The 20,287-nt window shown below is 37.6% G+C and overlaps 1 protein-coding gene across 1 annotated transcript in view; it reads left to right on the forward strand.

Moving 5' to 3' along the window:
• Positions 1 to 19,245, forward strand: part of LOC117428411 (cingulin-like protein 1) — a 28,874-nt gene extending 9,629 nt beyond the window's left edge. Inside the window, exons 4-19 of the mRNA XM_034047393.3 lie at positions 256 to 361; positions 782 to 883; positions 1,019 to 1,167; positions 2,388 to 2,529; positions 3,264 to 3,476; positions 8,977 to 9,183; positions 9,489 to 9,593; positions 9,801 to 9,953; positions 10,767 to 10,937; positions 12,814 to 12,975; positions 13,666 to 13,755; positions 15,982 to 16,065; positions 16,530 to 16,654; positions 17,015 to 17,123; positions 17,341 to 17,504; positions 17,667 to 19,245. Of these exons, the coding sequence (XP_033903284.3) occupies positions 256 to 361; positions 782 to 883; positions 1,019 to 1,167; positions 2,388 to 2,529; positions 3,264 to 3,476; positions 8,977 to 9,183; positions 9,489 to 9,593; positions 9,801 to 9,953; positions 10,767 to 10,937; positions 12,814 to 12,975; positions 13,666 to 13,755; positions 15,982 to 16,065; positions 16,530 to 16,654; positions 17,015 to 17,123; positions 17,341 to 17,504; positions 17,667 to 17,778 (2,194 nt within the window). The 3' untranslated portion in view covers positions 17,779 to 19,245. The remainder of the gene's footprint in view (positions 1 to 255; positions 362 to 781; positions 884 to 1,018; positions 1,168 to 2,387; positions 2,530 to 3,263; positions 3,477 to 8,976; positions 9,184 to 9,488; positions 9,594 to 9,800; positions 9,954 to 10,766; positions 10,938 to 12,813; positions 12,976 to 13,665; positions 13,756 to 15,981; positions 16,066 to 16,529; positions 16,655 to 17,014; positions 17,124 to 17,340; positions 17,505 to 17,666) is intronic.
• Positions 19,246 to 20,287: the final 1,042 nt, after the last annotated feature.

Genomic DNA, 20,287 nt, shown 5'->3' on the forward strand with positions numbered 1-20,287 from the left:
TGCCAGTGTTCTTTTAACATTCCATGTATTTACTTTGCTGGGAACAAGGACTTTAAAATGAGGAAATTGTAAAATTTCTAGTTTTGGGGGAGACTGGAAATTCAACATTAAAAACTGTGTTATTTTTGCAACTGCTGGATTTGGGGAGAGAGAGGAAAAAAAAAGATGTCACGATTAGAACCTGATCGTCCTAAGCGAAGTAATTTGTGTTTTTAAACCGCTGAATTGTTAAATCTGCTTGATCCTTTGTTTCAGGAGTACTGATAATGATGACACTACCAAGAAGAAAGTTAACCTAGTTTTTGAGAAAATCCAGACTTTAAAGTCTAGGGCTGCAGGGAGTGTGCAAGCGGACAACAAAGTAAGCCATTGTTGCAGGTCCCTTAATTGGGAGGAGTAGTTTAAGGAACTGCATAGGCAGATGGAGCTTTTACCAATGTATTTTTTTGACTGGTATACCATAGACCAAGGGCTATGTTATGCTTTTGGTACTTTGTGGGTCAATGTCATATACTTGTTTTGTGAGCAAAGATTGTGTTAAAAGGGTTTAAATGTATACCATTCACACAAAAACGTGAATTCAAATTATCATCATTTTTTTTTTTTTCTTGTGGAAGATTGGTACCTGAAATAAATCAGTTTATGATCGATAGCTATACGATTAGTAATGGTAACAGGGGGTCCAGCAATGATTTTGGTTTAATTCAGGCTAGGATGTACTATTCAGCTGAATAATGGCTTTGTCAAGTTTTTATTTGAATGAACTCATTCTCCTTTGCAGTCCCCTGATTCGTCAGCTGAAGTGAAAGCACTTCAGGAGAAGCAAATGGAGCTGGAGAAACAGGTCACTGAGCTAAAAAGAGAACTGGAACAAGAAACAAAGGTATTTCAAATGCTTTAAGTGGGACCATACCTCATAAAATCAACAAATACTCTGCCTGACTAGGGGTACCACACACCTGAAATCATGTTTGCTTAATAAAATGTTATACACAATTTAACTTTCTTTATCTTTAAGAATCAACAGAGCCTTACAGAGTCCAATGCGATGACCAAAGAAAACATGAAGGACCTTCAAAAGAATCTTGAGGAAAGTTTGCAAGAAAGCAATAGACTTCGAGAACAGTTAGCAAAGGCAGAAAAAGAGCATCGAGCTACCATTGAAGAGTGAGTGATGGATCTGTTTTATAATATGAAGGGTGCCACTGGAGTAAAGTTACCCAGGCGAGTTTTGGTTGTAGTACTGCTAGCCCACATTTCCGTGTGCCACGGACTCTGACCTGCCCAGTTAGAACTCCACCTCTCCAACCTGCTCTGAAAAAAGAATTTGCTTAATGAGCGTCCGATATGAAAGACTCAAACTGCTGAAAAAAGACTGGTTTCAGATGGAAATTGTATTTGTGCACCATGTGATCTTTAGTTGTAGAGTCAATCTTTCCCGAATCCATAAAGTAGGTTCAATACTGCATTGTATGTGCTTGACTGCTGTACTTTAGAATATCACGCTTTGCTCTAGACTTGCTTGAAAATTGCATGCTAGCATGGTCAAGGAACGGCAAAAGATAGTTTTGTAAATGAAAGCAGGTCCTTTGGGACCCATTGGCATGTTTATTTTGATAAGAAAAATGTTATGAACAAACGTTCCACTATCTCTGGATATTCATTCCCTGACTCCAGGCAGTCCAGACTTCCTGTCTCTTTTGTTTGTTTGTTTTTAACACACATTGTAATAATTTATATATTTTTCAAATCGGACTTGTCATTGCTTAAAGGGTTGTTTCATTTTTTACTGTTTAATTATTTCTCTTGTACTGAAGTCTCTTCTGTATAATGTTTCTTTGTATATTTGTTCATTCAGAACGGAGAGCTATGAAATCACATTTCCTCTTTCTAACTACTATTCATCAGTTAATTCCAGAAGAATGCATGTGTCTCCTTTCTTGTGTTGATTTTAGGTAGACGCAGTGATTGTTTGCTGTTTGTGTTTCTGTTCTTTAATTAATGAGCCGTTAGTCTGGCTTGTGCCTATCATGAAGTAGTACAGGTCAGTGAAATTCCAATTTGCTCTTATCCCCTTAACTCGTCAATCTGCCTTCAATGCTCTACTAAGAGATGAGCTGATAAAGCTGGACAACTGTGCATTTTCTAATCTGTTTGTTTTGAGTGTCTACTGACCCCCTGGTAGGCTTGTACCATTCAGTATGGTTAATTGATTCTCCCAAGGGGAGAACAATAGTCTACACCCTTCTTAAAAGCAAGACCGACCCTATAGAAATCACAGTTAGTTGTATTCTATTGTATAGGTGTTGTGGGGATCTTAGGTGCTTGCTTGCATGCAGAGGTGTGTGGTTGGTGTTTTCTAATGTGATTGTTTGGGTCTCCTCCAGATTGTATCAGGTAAAAATGGAGAGGGAGCAGTATCAGAATGAAATCCGGGACCTGCAGGATCAGCTCTCTGAAATGCACGACGAGCTGGACAGTGCAAAGAGAGCCGGGGCTGAGGATGAAGAGAAGGATGCTCTTACCGAGGTGAGCAGCTCAGTAAAGATCTGCAGCCTGAGAACAGTATCTCTTCTGTCCAGCGATTTTATCTCGTCTAAAGCTTTGAGGCTTTTCTTGCTCTAATTTCCTCGTTGTATGGAATTTCACATTAGTATGATGAAGTTGAATTCATTCTAATTTTTAAGGAAGCATTAGCCGTTTTCTGTGAATTTCTGACCAGGATTTGAAAAGGTTTTATGCTGATACCAGTGATCACATAGACTCAACTGGAAGTTTTACCTGTGAATCTGAAATGGGGATTTTCTTTTTTTTCTTTTAAATAAAGGATGCGTGTTTGTTCAAATTTCTATTCAAATTTTCAGGTAGTACAGTAGTCCCCTTTCTAGCAAACCTTAAATGCATAATTGTATTTCTGAGAAACCATACCACATAATCATTCCAAGCATCTCTTGTTTGTGGTTGGGTGGCTCAGTAGATTAAGGCTAGGCTTTAGCTGTGGATCCCTGCTGGCAGACAGCAGTAGCGTGTTAAATCAATATCAATATTTATATCTGTATCTATACCCATAGCATATTGCAAGGTAAAACCTCTTGGAAAGTAAGGGGTCAACCTGTACCCCACTGGGATAAGCCACAGCTTAGTTATTTAAGAGAATTTTTCAGCACAACGCTATTAGACCTTTTTGATTCGTTGTGTTCCAGACTTTATATAATTTGCCTTCTGCGTTTGGAGAACCAATATATTTGCTTTGTGCTCTTCAGGACCTGTTGCAATTGAAACAAGATTTCCAGGAGATCATGCTGTTTAAGGAAGAACAGGAGGACATGTTGAGGAGAAGAGAGCGCGAGCTGACGGCCCTCAAAGGGGCCTTGAAGGAAGAGGTGGCCACTCATGACCAGGAGGTGGACAAACTCAAAGAGCAATATGACAAGGAGCTACAGAAACTAAGGACCTCGCTGGCAGAAGCAATGCAGGTAAGCATGGGAGGACCCCTATTGGGGGCTGTGTATGTTCTTTTTGAAGAGCTTTCCCCAATGCTGCCCAATGTTCTGTGTTTACAAGCGCCGTTTATTTAACAGCATTTACATGTACAGGAGACATTCTTGTGGGAAAAGAGGAAGTCGTGATGTGTTCCTGTTTTGGATAACTCCGTTGAGATTAAACTAATGGAATTTGATCATTTTAAGGTGATTGAGTTTGTTTTGAATCTTGTTCTCTGTAAACTGTTTTCACTGGTTTCTAGCATTGTCTAGTACATCCCAGTCACAACATGGAAATGCATTCCCAGGTGTAAGTTTATTATTTTTAAATCGTGTGTGTGCATGTGTGATAGTTGGATCTTTTATTACCTTCTTCAGATGAAAGGACAGTAAGTGGATACAGTGTGACCTGGTGGTATTTTAATGTGACCATTTTAAAGGAGTTTCCTGTTCCCAGCTCCCAAGTGTTTCATGTTTTCTGCCGTTTCCTTCCTGTTACAGCAGTGGCAGGAGTCATCTGTCCTGAGGTCATTTCCTTTTTACTGAAGTCATTTCCTTTGACTAAAACAGACCATGTTATATGGTACTGTCTCTTTTGTGAAAGACCAAGGTTTCAACATTCTTTGAAAATTGCTACAAACATCTGTGCAGATTTTTGTGTTGTCCATATCCATAATTTTGATTTTCACTTCTATAAATAGTCTAACTTTATTTAAAGTTTATAAAGAAACTACCTTTATGTAAGTTTTGTAGTAGGAACAGCTAGATCCTCACCTGCAAATAGTTTAACTGTTTTTTCTTGTGTGTGTGTGAAATACAGTTCTGCACAAAAGAGCACTAACACTAACATTAACAGCACTGAAACAGGTGTTCCTTAAATGCATGACCCATATAGTGGTTGATAAGATTAGTAGTCATACAGTTTATCAAATCCTGTACAGTAGTCTCACTGTGTGTAAAGTAAAAAACAAAAAGTTAAAATGTAACAAGTGTGCGATAAGTTTTTTTTTTTTCTCTCAACACTATTCAGCTATTAAGAATTGTTAACTTCTATTACATTTCAGAATAATCCTTTTGGACTGAATCGTTGGAATTGAAAAATTCTTTCTTCCCTCTTATAAATATGAAGACGATTCCAATTTTCTTTTTCTTCTTTTTTTCCAAAATAATGTTTGGAAGCGTTTTCCCATTCACAATTATGCCAGGCTACACGTATTGTTGCTGAGATCACCCCACTGTGATTTGCTGTCCTGCTTTGTCATAAAATATTGCTCTGCTCTTTCTACCTCATCACATTTTGCATTGATACTGCAGCCCCATGCAGAGTTGGCTGGTGGAAACTAGAGCACTAAATGGTTCCTATTGCCCGTTAATTGCAGTGGCAATGCGTCTCTAATGAGCGCTTGTTCAGCTTTGCCATATTCTTTCCTTGAAAGAACTATAATTGTAGATGACAGTTAGTGAAAGATGTGTTTTGTTTTGCACAATAATTACAGGTCTGATACATTTTACACAAGTAGGTCAGTGTGTTTGAGAAACTGAGCTATTAATAGTGTTCTTATGCTAAAGAGGATATTGGATTTAGGTTTAAACTATGTTACGTTGTTTTTGTGTTTTCTTTAGTTTCTATGGAAGGGGGAGAGGGTTATTCCATTGTGAAAAATACAGTTCCTTTGCTAGCGTTCAAAGAGTGGGCATAGTTTTAGGGCTGTGTACTGAAAGAGGAAATTTAAAGTGGCAACAATGTTGTTAGAGAAATATATATATAATTTTACAAAGCTCCTAAACTTGTATGTTCTGCCAGCAGTAGAAACACTTTCTCTGAAGTCTCATTGTTCCTGTGTAAACTGATAGCATTTGCCAGCACGTTGGTAACTTCTTGAACTGTGGTCCACACATTGTCCTTTTTGTGTATAGCTTGCTTTATTCAGAATCGTGCACCTCCTTTTTTTGGATCCCAGTACAAGGACACATTGTACTTCCTACCTTTTTCTTATATTACAAAGATATTTGTATTTTTAGGGTTTTATACAAATTGCCTAAAAGTGAATCTGGATACTGCAATACATTTGGCTTAAGAGTGACATGATGGCAAGGATATTGTTGTGTTTTAAATGTATAATAAATATTTAGGTGTACAGTATTTTCCATAATAGACATCAAAGTGATGTAGCATCTCAAATGCATTCCTTTGATTTCAATTTAGACATCATCAATAAGGCATCAAAATCAGTTCTCCACATCCATTCTGTTTATTGCATGCATTTCTGTTTTCCTAAAAGTCTTATTTTTCCCAGCTCAATTAGCATTCAGTTACATAATTGGACAATGGCCACACCTGTGATTGTTGTCAGGGACAGAATTAACCCCATCCTTATTAACCTTACATTCCCACACACACTATTTATACAAGCAGGGCTTTTGCCCTGTCATAGCCACCATTTAGAGCAGGACTTCCCAACCCTGGCCCTGGGAACCCCCTGTGTCTGCTGGTTTTCATTCCAACTGAGCTCTCAATTACTGACACCCTTTTAATAGAACTAATAATTTACTTAATTAGACCTTTTTTACTTTTTCAGTTCTTCAACAGTTGCAGATTTCAAGTTAGCTATATCATTTTATAAGTAACTTCAACTCTGCAACTTTAAGAGTGGACAATTAAGGTGCAATTAAGCTAATTATGAGTTGAATTAATGGTTTAGTTCAGTAATTGAGAGCTCAGCTGGAATAAAAACCAGAAGACACATGGGGTCCCCAGGGCCAGGGTTGGGAAGCTCTGATTTGGAGTCAAAGGGTTTGTTAGAAATATAGAACAGGGCCAAGAGGAATGTGTCAAAGTGAACTTGACATGAATTTCTGTAATGTGTTTAGTCTCGATTATTAAAAAGCTGGTTGTGTTTTGTTTGACTTTGTTTTTAAGGTACTGTACTGGTATAGTTTGGTATAAACCAGTCTGCATTTAGGTTATTATGAATATCTTTCTGAGATTGCCTGCCAACTTTTTTCATGTTAAAATAGCATTTGATTTCCTTGTTTTAGTTGCGATGAAAAAAATAAAACCTGTACAACTAGGACGTTAAAGATTTGGGATTGTTGCATAAGATTCACTTGTGCTATAGACTTGATGGCGATTGGACTCTCTCCAGTACCTCTCAAGCATCACTTTTTAATTTATGGCCATTAATACTCCCTCCCTGTACTAAACAAATTCCAGTGCTAGGCCCCTTTTTTGTGTCTTGAAGGGATTCATTATAGCACACACCTGACAGATGGCTGGACAGAACACTACTTGTTCTACTGTGTATGTGTGTACATAGATATATATATGTTAGAGAGAGAGCACATTTGTAATATGCATTCTGTAAGACTGTATCTGTAAAATATGAAGCACCATTACTGTATTTACACCATTATTTATGCTGTTCTGGTAGAATGATATGTTTAATACTTACCCCTATTCTCCTTCTCCTGTTTTCGTGTTGGAATGAGCAGTGAGGGATTTGTGGCATCGTGTTATTGGTGACGTCACATCTTGGCAAGCAGCGTTGCCATGGACACCTGCCTGAAAGTTCTGGGTCAGTTGCAGCCAGGCCTCTCTGACAATGTGAATCTGCCTAAAAACGTTTGTGGAGAGTGCTTGTACTCCCACTTGTACATGTCACCAAATTTTGTTTTTGTTCACCAGCATTGGCAGTGGCAACAGTGGGCAACCTACAATACAACTTGTCAATGGCAACTTTTTGATAGCGCTTTTAGAAAAGTACACAGAAAACATTGCTGTTCCTGTAGTAGTTACCATGCCTGCACATCAAATGATTGAGCCAAATCATTTTAGATTTTGGAATAGACTTCCATTCTCTCACACCCACATAAAATGAAGTACCTGTCTGTCCCTTTTAAAGTAAACCCCCCTACACTTGACCCTCATTCATTCCTTCCCAGGGAAGAATTAACTTGTTAAACAGGCTATGGAGAGCTTGGATTTGTTTGAGGTTAATGATTTACTTTCCTGTTTTTCAAAGGATTGTAACCTCGCGGACAAATGTCCTAATACTACTGGATAACCCAGGTTCAACAACCTCATTTGTGAGAAAAAAAACTTTGACCTCCTCCCATGTGAATATTTATCAGTCATCTGACTGCTAATTCTAAAACATAAGACACACTATGCACTTAAAAGTTGTGATTTAGTTATATGAACCCCAGTACTGGCATGCCTATAGCATTGTTAGAAATACTGTAACCTCCCCAAACATTGCCAGTAATTAATAGCTAGCATTGGAATTTAGAATTACTCCATAGTTAACACAGTACCAGCTGTATTTCTCGGTGAATCATAATGCAGTGTGTGAAAATCCGAATGTGCGAATCAGACCACTTACTCATTAACCTGCTGATAAGGTATGTTACAGTACATATTTTTTATGGCTATGTTTATCACCTAGTTTTTATAATTTAGTAACATTGTACCAGATCAGAGGAAATATTTACATCCATACGGATGGGCGGTTGTTACCGTAATGTGTATGAAAATATCACCAGTGCTGATGATTGTAAGGTTTATGTCCAGTACGGTGCTTTTGATTCTGTGTGTTCAAATACATCGGTCTAGACAAATATGAGAATGTCTGCAAACTTTGTGAAATCTAAAGGGGTAGGCTAAATCCACACTTTTTTAAATTTAAGTTATAGTGCTTTTATGCTAGACCTTGTAGTTTTCAGGTAGTAAAAAATAAACAATTTTTTTTTTTTTTTTAAGTGTTATGTCAAAGTAAATGTAATTTAACATACTTGCAGGTACTATAAAAACAGAGATTTCCCTTTAGTGACAAACAGGTGGTTTCTTTCTTTTGGCTTTAACTGAGATTTTTCTTTAACTACATGCAGTTGAAATGCTTCAGTTCTATGAAAAGTTTACATGGATGCAAAAAGAAAAAAAGCAGCGAAAGTTAATTGATATCCGTAACAAAGCCGGGTATTTAGTAAACATTGAAGTTCCGGTGTACATTCTGTTCATGCAGAGGAGACTGGAAAAACTGGCTAAGGCATCATTCCATTCACTGAGCTCCCCAGAGAAGATGAGGCCCCATTTCATGCTGTACACTGTGAAACGCAGCCAAAGTGAAACAAAAAGGCCAACAACAGAGTCTTGTCTAATTGGTAAAACTTTAGGCTGTATTAAGTGAAAGCAACTTTTTAAATGAAGGAGAAAATAAGACCCTCTAACGTCAGTTTAATACAGTTTAAGAAAGTTATGGTGCCTTTCCCAGCATTGTGGTGGTGTGTTAACATATACCATGTATTGAAGCACTTGAACCCTTAACCTAAGTGAGTGGTCGTGTATAATCAAACCAGGTTCAAATCCCTATATTATCTGCTGTGACATGATGTTTGAATACTAACAGCAATGTCAAAACCAACATTCCCTTTAAAGAACTGGCTGTAAAATAGATGAGTGAAGTTTTCTAAAATGCATGTTCTTTACCACACACAGAACAACGTTTCACTGTCGAGTGAAAAGGTTGCTTCAGATGAGGTGAAGAACGCTGCTCAGAACCAGGTTAAGAAGCTGATGGACGAGAACGAGAGACTGAGGAGAAAGATTCTCGCGCTGGAGGCGGAAGCTGCAGAGCTCAACAAAAGCATTGACGAGATGAAGAGGGAAGAAAGCTGTGCAAAGGAAAAGATGTGCAGACTCGAGGTGATTTAATGTGTAACTGTGCATGGGTGAGCCCGGTGGAAAGTATGCCAAATACACTGCAAATGAAATCTTCCCATATCCGCCAAAAATAACATCACTGACTCGGAATAGTTCAAAACAGGTTTTTCGTCATCCGTGGGGTGCTTAAAAAAATGACTTGTTGTCTATTAACCCTCTGTTACAAAGGCTTGATTGTGTAAGACACAAATGAACAGTATGTATTGATGAAAGAATGTTACTTTTCAATAGAAAATACTGGGTCCAATATGTCGTCCTCACAATAGAGGGTGTATTTGTTTTTGTAGAAAGAGAAGAAACAGTTGGAAGAAGCACTGGGAGAAGTTAATGACCAAGAGGAGGAGTTGTCTGTGGCCAACAGAGTATTAGAGAGCCGCTTGGAGGACGTGCAGGTAGAAGAATGGTGTCTCTTGAACATTTTCTAATTGCTTGTATAGTACGAGATTAGTGCTCTGTACTGTTGAATATTGTGTTCCCATACAGTATTTCAAATACATTGTTGTGTCCAGATATTAAGCTGTGAACTGTAGGCAGACGGTGCATAGTGTATCAAAAATCTGTTTCATATCGAATATTTTCTTTTCCTTTTCCTTCTGCAGAGAAGCCTTAGCAAAATGACTCGCGAGCACCAAGAACTAAGTGAGAGATTAAAGGAGGAGAAGAGTCAGAAGGAGCAGTTTAAGAGAACCAAGAATGAAGTAGAGGATGAGAGGAGGCATCTGGACAGAACTATTGAGAAACTTCAGAAGGAGGTGAGGACCTTTTTACTTTAGATGCAGTGCAATGGGAGAGAGAGGGGGGGACTACTTCAGAGCTGACTTGGCACTCGTGTAATCCAATCACACAGAAAACTGAGCTTATCTGAATTTCATGGGAGCTGAAGCTTACTAATAAAGAATGGAGATAAGGGTAAAACAAGAAGATCCCAGATTCTCATATTTATCTCGCATGAATGAATCTTATTCTGAAAGGTACTGCTGTAACCCCTGAGTTTCCCTGGGCCTACAATTGCTTTTTTGAGGGAAGGGGAGAAAAAAAGTCTGAAACAATGTTGACTGTTTTTTGTTTTTTCATATTATTCATAAACTAGTGAATTCGGCTGTATTAAATTGTAACAGACAGTGTCAGTCTAACTACCAAGATGAATTTTTTTAACTATCGTAGGCCCATCTACATAATTAGTTGACATGAACAAAAGAAACACTAAATGATAAATTCAGCTTGGCATTCATTAAAAGGGTTTTTAGACCTTGCCACAACTTGCAGTTGAGATATGGTACTGTTTTGGTAAATATAGGATTTTTAAAGCATTGATGTTCTTTAATTTTGAACACTAGCCCTTTTTAGCATTGTTAATGTTACAGAACTATGTGCTTTGTACAGATTAGTGGTTTGAATTAGTTTTAGACCAGTAACCAATTCAACCAGAGACTGTTCACTCCTGCTGCAGGTGGACACTGGAGGTCATGGTCATACTGGGGTTGAAAGGTTTCCTTTTAGTTAAGTTATTCTCATGGTAAGTCCCTTGAGTTTTTATTTTGAAATCCTCTTTGTTCACTTTTCAGATGAATGAGATAGTAGAGGCTTCACAGAGGTCCACACTGGATCTGCAGGTCCAAATCGATGAGTACAAGGAAAAAAACCGCAAAGAGATGACTGACTTGCAAAGACAGCTGAGAGACAAGAGTGCAGAGCTGGAGAAGTCTCGCCTGGCAACCAAGAAGCTGCAGGATGAGGTACGGGTGCACGGTTCTGACTAGCTGTTTAACCTCCAACCCGGAGTAATGAAGGCATGCTTAATACAAGGGATCTGCGGAGAAATCCCTATTGTGTGAAACCTGTTCTTCTGTAAGAAATACCGCATTTGACAGTGATGTAATTGCTATGGAATTCCAAACTTGCATATTGATGCAGCTTCACAATACATGGAGGTTAATGAGCTGATTGACACATTAGTATCAATCATTTTATATTGTCAAATGAGGCACCATGTGGCGTGGATGTGGAAGCTATTGTGAAGTTTGCACAAGGTTTTAATAGGAAAAGTGTCTCGGGGTGGTATTCAAGTGCGAGATCTTTTGTCTTGCACAGATTTGCATAAATGATTGCATACCCTGTTGGACTACCTCCCAGGCGCAGAGGCAACAGTAGTCCTTTTAACACGTCCTATACAGCAATGAGTGCAAAACGTCATACAGTGCATGGTTTCTCATTCATGGAGATGCACTTAAACGCAATCAGATGGCAGTCCTATATAGGATATTTAATACAATAACATAATACTACATTACAGTGGCCTCCTATGACAAAGTAATGCCTTGTTTTATCTCGTGCTACCCCTATTTCAACCCATGCGGTCAGTGTTTAACCCCTCACACCTCCTGTGTGGTTATATGCATGCTCTTTAACCCTAGCTCTGCTAAAAAATCTGTGGAATTTCTATTGTTGCTAATGAGAGTATTTGTTAGATTGGTTGATAGAGTTCTGAGACAGTTGAATTACACTGACACTTTTGTTCAGGTAATGATTAAGTGTGTCATTCAACACTTTTGCTTTGTCCATGGCTGTGTACCACTCTGCAATTTTAAACCACCAGACTCCATGCTTTTTATTAGACTTTACATTTTTTAATGGCATTTCAGTACACCTTTTGTGGAAAGATGTTATAGATAAACAAATAGCATGCAATGACCACATTTTGAACATATCGCCAATGAACCACCACCATTTATGAAACAATTGGACCAGTGTGAAAGTACAATTCTACAGAATTTTCAATTTACCTGCTGACACATTTAACAGCATTTCATCTGGGGCTGGTATTCATATTGTTGAAGTGTAGTGGTTTGCTCTGGTTTTTCTTCAGTTTTAACATCTGCTTGCAGTGACTTTTTTTGTGCAACTGAAAACTGATGTCTTGGGGGGGAAAAAGTGGCTGTGGCGTTCTTGTTTTGAAAGAATTCGCTAAAGGAAGCCTGTTTTCCATCAACTAGTCCTATCTGACAGTTCTACCCTGAGCTCACCCATGCAGTACCTTTTTCCCAGTGTTGGTAATGCATGTTGTCATTGTTTCCAGTCTTTATCAGAGGGATAGTCAGAATTAGTCCATTTCTTTTTGGCCAAGTACTTTTAAAATTCTCAGATTGTTTTCAGAATTTCACCCCCACCAATATCTTTTCATGTGATTTTTAGACATTTGCCTTGTTTTGATCCAATATGGAATGTCCCTTTATTATGAATAGGTTATTATTTTGTGTTCTTTTAAGATTATATTACTTGCACTGCATTACATACATATAGTATGTAATGCAATGTTATATGCTTACATCTGTGAGATAGAATGCAAAGAAATATTCCAATTAGTTACGGATACAGTTAATTGCAAGGGCTGAGATTCCTCTGTTTAAGTGCTAAAACAGAATAAGGATTTCAAGAGAAATCCTCACTAATATAAAGCACCATCTTGTGGTCAAATATGAAAATAGCACTTTGGGATCAAAGTGATTTACCTTATGTTAATGTAATAAATTATTTATTTAACTTGGAAAAATATTCCAAACAAATGTCCTGTTTTTTAATATCCATTCAATTCTCCTCTGATTTTTTTTTTAGATGTCTATCCTGGCAGAAGATTTAAAACAGTGCAAGACAGAGAGAGATGAGGCGGTTTTCAGGGGACAGCACTTGGAACAAAAGGTTTATGACCTGGAAGTCGAAATGGAGAATAAATCCCATGTCAAAGATGACCGATCACGACAAATCAAGCTAATGGAGGTACTGTATGTGCACACCACTGCATTTTTAAACACACAGGAAGGTGCAGAATGATTGGCAAGATAGGTTTTGGAGAATTCCTTTTCACATTTGAGAGAAATGGTTCTTAAAACCATATAACATTTAAAATGTGGGATTGTGGTGTTGAGCAGAAACATGTCAATGAGAAGATACTTGCTAATCATGATTTGGACTGTTTTTCCTGTTTCTATTTTAGATCAATTCAATATTAAAACGTGTACTGTGAAATATATCAAATTTTACTTCTGAAAGTAAATGAATTATACTTAAATAATAAATGTAGTCATATAAAATAACCTTTTAATTTCACATGTTACTAAAGGCTTGTATACCAGTAAGCACCATGTTTTAAATAGAACTGTGTTTACATTTACACTGCACTTGACTTTGTTGTTGGTAATACGCAAGAGAATGTGTTTTTTTTCCATTTAACAAGCACACATCTTTCCATGTACCTAATTCCTGTCTAGAGCTTCAAAGGTCAACTCCACAGGAGAGTTTATTATTATTTATTTTTTTCATTGCAATTTTATATTGCAAGCTGGCCCCTATCTTAAAAGGTCAGTCGTCTTAATGCTAAACAAGGTGCACATATGGTAATCATTTTGAAAATATGTATGTGCTCCATGCACAACAATAATTATTATTCTCAAACCTTTTCTCATGCAGGGCAGAATATCCCAGTTAGAAACTGACCTGGATGAGGAGAGGAACAGTGGAGATCTGCTGATGGACAGAGTAGACAGGGGAAGAGAACAGGTAATCATTGCGAGATGCAGTTGCCTGTAACCCAAATAGGGGCATCAATTTAGCTGATCGGTACAGTTACAGTTCTTGGTTACGGGTATCACTTTACAATGCTTTAATATTGTGCTGATCCTGGTGTTTGAGTGTGTGTTCTGTTTGTTGGAAATTTACTGGAGAATGAAAGGAGACTTGCAAAGCACCACAGTGCCATATGTGTATGACCTTAGCTCTGCAAACTGTTGGACTGAAGCCAAGTTTACTGTATGATTTGGAGCTATACATGTAATGGCCTGCAGTACTTCTAACATACAACAAGTTTTCTGAGATTGACATAAATAAATGGGTACCCCATCTTATTAATCAATGCCACATGCGAGCTATACTGTAATACAGAGAGATACAATTGTAGGAGTACTAGGACCTTCTTCTAAACTATAATTAAAACTTCTTTCCTAAGCTTTACATATTTTAGTAGTATTTAGGCCATACACTTTATTTTACTAAAGAACACTTCTTGGCATTACTAATTCGTTCTCAAGCAGACTTGCTTTTCCTCTGTCTACTCCTTGTATTACTGGGCAATGGTACAGCTGGAGTTTTAGTTCATACTTTAAAGAAACTGGTGAGTTGTTGCCATGTAAGAGGATCTTGCATAATGGAAGAAAGTGGTTTGAATCTGGTCCAGAGCCCTGTTAGTATTAACACTGCCCTTTCAATTTTCATGCATCAATTACAAAAGCTTCTTTATCCCAAGATCCTGCCAGAGTTGACACCAAATATACTTTTACTGAACCATTTAAATTGTAAAACTGTTGTATCCAAAGACATGATCAGTGTTCCCATAGCAGACAAAGTGAACACAGTACAGTACGTACAAGCAGGGCTGGAAAAGAAGAATGCACTTCCTTCAGTACAGACAGTTTGGTTAATTGCAAGTTTACTATAAATCTGTTCTTGCAGGGAAGGATACGTTTCTCCATTTTGAAGTAAAGAAGATACTAGATTAATAATACTAATTAATAAAACTACCACACGTTGAACGTAGTGAGAGAGAGAAGCAGTTCACAATTGAGATTGCTTTCAGCATGTCCTTAGCAAACAGAAAAAGAAAAGGTTGTGCTTGCTTAGCTGCTAATGTTTTATCAGGTGGGCTCTGGATTACAGTGCACCTGCTCCTCTGCTGGCACCAGGTGCACAGTGCTGCTAAATGAGTCTGGGAATAAGCTTCCTTTTCCCTGAATATAGGATAAAAATGTGATTAGCTGTGCTGAGTCTAAGCCTGTTCCAGACTGCTGACTCAGCTCCCTGGAGAATTTAACTGTATGCACCAGTATGTAGGCCATCCTTCAATAGCACTTTCCCCATACAGCTTCTAATTGGCATAACATATTGTCTATAGTAAGTTCCTGTTTGAAAAAGAGCCCATTCTACATCACCTGAATGTGCTTCTTTTATTCAATATCAATGGAAAGTGGCAGAAATATGCTTTCAGATCATTCGAGGGTCATTCTGTCGCACACCCAGAGGGGAGGGATGGTTTTATTTATTTATTTATTTATTTATTTATTTTTTTTCCAAAGAGTCTCAGGAATAAGCACCATAGCATCCTTGCACCATGGGGTATTGTGAACTCTTAGCCCTGCTAATCTGTTTATGCAAGACTCAAGTTAAATGCTAACATTTTCAATTCGAATAGCTATTACGACCTTCACATTGCGTAACATGTACTTGGTCTTTAGGAATGAGACCGCTTTAGTGCATTCATGCGAATGCTTTATTGCAATGTTCTTGTTTTTAAAAGGGCATTTTACAGTGACTTGAGCTCCCAGTTTAAAATGCACATATTGGCCTCTTGTGTTGAAAAAACAAGACCCAAGGCAACAACATTATGCACTTTAAATTTAAATGAAAGTGTTTTGGGGTCATACTGTAATGTTAAATCCTTTCGCTTGCTATACCATTTCAGGCTTGCTATTGTGGCTAATGGAGATTTTTAAAATATTTTGCTACTGTAAGAAGTAATGCAAAAATGTTAGTTTTATACAGTACTTTTTGTACACAATGCATTGATGGAAAATTTGACAAAGGTTTGACGAGAAGTTTAACAATTTCTTTTTCGAAGTACCAAGGGAAAAGTTTGTTGTACAAATATAATGGGAGAAAAAGCAGGCGTGTTGAGACATCTCAAACTTGTGAAGGATGTCTGGATAATGACTCCATTTTTGTTTTCACTGACAGTTGGAACAGATGAGGAATGAACTTCTGCAGGAGAGAGCTGCGAGACAGGACCTGGAGTGTGACAAGACCTCATTGGAGAGACAGGTAAAGTACCTGTCAGGTACCCTATTAATCTCATTACAGCCTGGGGAAAATAAGGGATGAAATGGAACATTGTTTTAAAAATAAAATACTCCATTAAACAGAAATCCAGGGCACTTCCTCTCCATCCCTTTCTTCACCTTTTTATAAAGACTATATTGTTACACTAGGTACCCATATAAAACTGGGTTGACTGGAGACTTGCAGTGAGCTCAAATTTGCTTAAACTAGACTGGCAAATCTCAGTTACCCATTCCCAGTTACCAAGGGAGAGTTGAGGCAATGGTCCCTAAAGAATTGCCAAACCAGCAAGACGAGCATACTAAACACACACTTTTATCATTCTGTCATTTAGGTTTTCCTCCCAAAGCATCCTGAAACAGCCTGAGATGTTAATGAATTCAGTTAAAATACCCAGAGGGAAGAATTGATTTATTTATTTATGTATTTATTTATTTTCTGTGCAGAACAAAGATCTGAGGAGCAGAGTGGCACATCTTGAAGGTTTCCAGAGATCCAACAAGGATGGAGTTGTGTCTCAGCTGGAGTCCAGAGTTCATGAACTGGAAGACCGGTTAGAAGGGGAAGAAAGGTAAAGCGAACTGCCTCTTGCCAAGCACAGGAACGTCAGGAGATTTGAGTTTTTTCCCCCAGAAACAAACTTAAACTTTATAAAGTCAGATAAATAAATGACCCACCCTGCTTTAGTTTACTGTTGCCGCTAATATGTTTTTTTGGACTTGGATTAAAAACAACATTGTGAAGTCACAATGTTATCATTTTTTTCAACATAGAGTGGGATTCTCTTCATTACCAGCTCTGTTTAACCAAAGAGTTTATAAACACTCCTTAAAACAGTACTTGAAGTTTTTTTTAATAGCGTAATTGTAAATTTTAAAACAGGATTGCTGGGATCCAGGGTTAATTTAGTGCTACTCTTTTTTTCCTACAGGGAAAGGGCTAATCTCCAGTTAGCCAATCGGAGGCTGGAACGGAAGGTCAAGGAGTTGATGATGCAAGTGGATGATGAGCATACCTCGCTGATGGACCAGAAGGATCAGGTACACCTAGCCTTTTGTTAAATTGTTAATAATTTGTAGGAAAGCAGTTGTCCTAAGAATTTGCTTATTCAAAATTAGTAGCAGCACATATTTTTGACTGTACGGATTAAAATGTACAACACTGTACATGTTTAAAAAGATTAAGAATTTAAGCTGTAAAAGTGATCTGCCTTTTTTTTTAAATTATTTATTGTATGGTGAATCTGAAATGTTTCAGCTGCAACTGCGTTTGAAAACTATGAAACGGCAGATGGATGAGGCAGAGGAGGAAATCGAGAGATTGGAACATGGCAAGAAGAAGCTGCAGAGGGATCTAGACGAGCAAATTGAACTCCACGATCAGCTACAGGGGCAGCTCAATACACTTCGGAATGACATGAGGTGATCTTGTTTCACTGGATTAACAGTGTCCCCACCGGGGATTGAACCCACGACCCTCCAGTCAAGAGTCCAGAGCCCTAACCACTACTCCACACTGCTGCCACACTAATTGCACCAGATATTGTATAACAATTATTATTATTATTTTTTTTTTTTTACCAGACGAAAAAACACATCTGCAAATGTTCTAGATGACCTTGACGATGACGAGGATGATTTAAGTGTTGATGGAGAGTGTTTCCATGGCGTGTCTTCAGGATATGTTGCCTTATGAAGACCTGCTGTTCTGAATGTTTTCTCTCTGTGTAGAATATCTCTCTACAGCGGGACACAATGTACAAGAAAATACTTTGCAGCTAACATTTTAAACACACACACACACACACACAGGGATGCTCAGAAGCACTTTCACCAAATTTGCCTACCGATCATTGTGATCAGACATCTGAAAAACCCACTCTGAAACACTTTCAAATTATGCATTTAAATCCAGATTGTAAGAACACAGCCATTTTCCACATTTAACATTTTAACTTTCCTTAACTAGTTATTTTCAAAAAATGTTGGCAAAAGTCTGGTCTCTTTCTTCCCCTCTCGGACAATAGGCATTGTTCATGCAGTTCCCTATAGTTCCCTATATTTCATTATGTCATTTTCTATGGAATTTATTATTATTATTATTTTTTTAGTAATATTACCTCTAACTTGTATGCTGCCAATGTTCTTTTAGCCTTAAACTGATTTGTAAGGAAACTGTTTTTATTTATGTATCGCTAGAGAAGAAGAGAATATATTGTGGATCAATGTCTGCAAATGAAGGCTTTTTTAATATGAAGGGAAATTGACTTGTGGGATCATATGTAATAGATTTTTCTTTAAGTTTTTCTTAAGATGTATATGGTTTAAATATATCGCTTTGTTTTAAATGATGAACTGCATAGCCAGTTATGTAAAATGTAGTTTTTTTTAAGTTTATATTCAGATTTATAAATTACTGGCTAACTGGAGCAATTTGGAAATTGCAGGACCAAACAGGTGTTTTTGTTTATTTCCACAAATCCCTCTATACTGTATTTTATATGTCATTTTAAAGCAGCATTTATTTTATGTTTACTGCAATTGTGGCTTTATAAAGTTTAATGCAGTTAACAATATAAGTTCTATATGTGTTACGCTTCAATTCCGTGACTTACTTTGCAGCTTTTTATGTGCATATAATATTGCTACAACACTAGCAGATGTGTGTTCTTTAATGATTTAACTGATACTGAATATTCATCATTGCAGACATCTATTTTTCTTATTCAAGCCACATACATATTTAAAAGTGATTTCATTTGTAGAATTTTGCATTGTCTTGTAGATTATCTAAAATCACAGGATTGAATGGTGCATGAGGGAGATTACGGAGAATCAGTGTTGATTTGAGACACGAAGTGAATAACTTAAGGTTGGCAAATACAGCAACATCATTTTAAGAATGATTACACATTGAAATACACTGACTACACAGCATTGTGTTGACAATCACTAAACTGCACCATGCTATGACGCAATGCACGGTTTTATATATTCTGCTCCCCTTCAGCACTGATGGTATTGTGGTTGCCAAGGCGACTGTGCTTTGCCTGTTGCTGCCCCTCAAGCCATTGGGGATGGGTCAAAATAATTCTACTGCTACCTCTGCCTGTACCTTACTGTAAAGCAGCAAGTCATTTTAAATAAAGGATTATTAGCCTAACTCTTGCATCGATTGGCTATGTGTTTTTTGTTGTTGTCCTTTTTTAATGTTTGAAATTAGGAAACTCTTTATGAACAAGTCATTTTTGGATTCAGTATAGCGTGACGAGTAAGCACTAATCTATGCTGTGTTTGATATGAATTGAGGGATGAGTGGGACTGATTTTAGCTCAGTGGTCAGAGAGCTGGGTTGTAGAAGTTGATACATGTGTGCACAGAATTGCACCTGTTCATAGAAGTCCTCTTATAAAAAAATTCCTTTGGTTTCTTTTGCTCTACTCTAAGCTGCCTCCATATCAAATTTCTGATTCTGAATTGGGATAATGGTCAGTGCTCTTTGCCTGTTTTAAAATCCACACGTTCTTGTTAAAACACCCGACACTATTGTATTTGAACACCACAATCTTGAATAAAGGAAATGGTTTTGATGCACACGTGCTCTGTTTTACTTCACCCTATAAGAAGCTCCTGAGTCTCTTCAGCCTTGGAGCACAGTAAATGTAACCTTTTTATTGTTTAGTCTTTTAGTGTGCTTTCTTCTGTTGGGACCAACTTTCCTTTATTTCTCCAAAGCCCAGCGCACCAACAAAGAATTTAAACCACTCTGTGGGCATAAGTGAAGGAGTGTACATTCCTTGAATTCCAGCAGGACCATTCAATCAATAAATGAGTAATGTTGCTATTAAAGATGCATGGGGGGCTGCTGAGAAGGGCATTTTGTCTTTTCAATCAAATTTGTATTAAATATTTTTTTTTGTAGTCATTTTAAACTTTTTCAATTAAGATTTCCATTTATTTTTTTTTACTTTCAGATGTTTCCATTTTCAGTTTAGGAAATTGGCGCTTGTGAATACTGTGTTGCTGTTCACCCTAACCTAATCTACAGCAGCCAAGGTCATTTTTTATTCTGTTAAAAGTACATTGAAATTGTACATCTATAACCCAAGACACTGATATTACATTAGGGTTTAGTGTTGTTGCATGATTAAGACCAAGGTCTACACAATATCCAGGCACTGAACAGGAGAGCTATGTGTTTCAGC

This window comes from Acipenser ruthenus, chromosome 21 (assembly GCF_902713425.1).
Source record: "Acipenser ruthenus chromosome 21, fAciRut3.2 maternal haplotype, whole genome shotgun sequence".
NCBI classification, from domain to species: Eukaryota; Metazoa; Chordata; class Actinopteri; order Acipenseriformes; family Acipenseridae; genus Acipenser; species Acipenser ruthenus.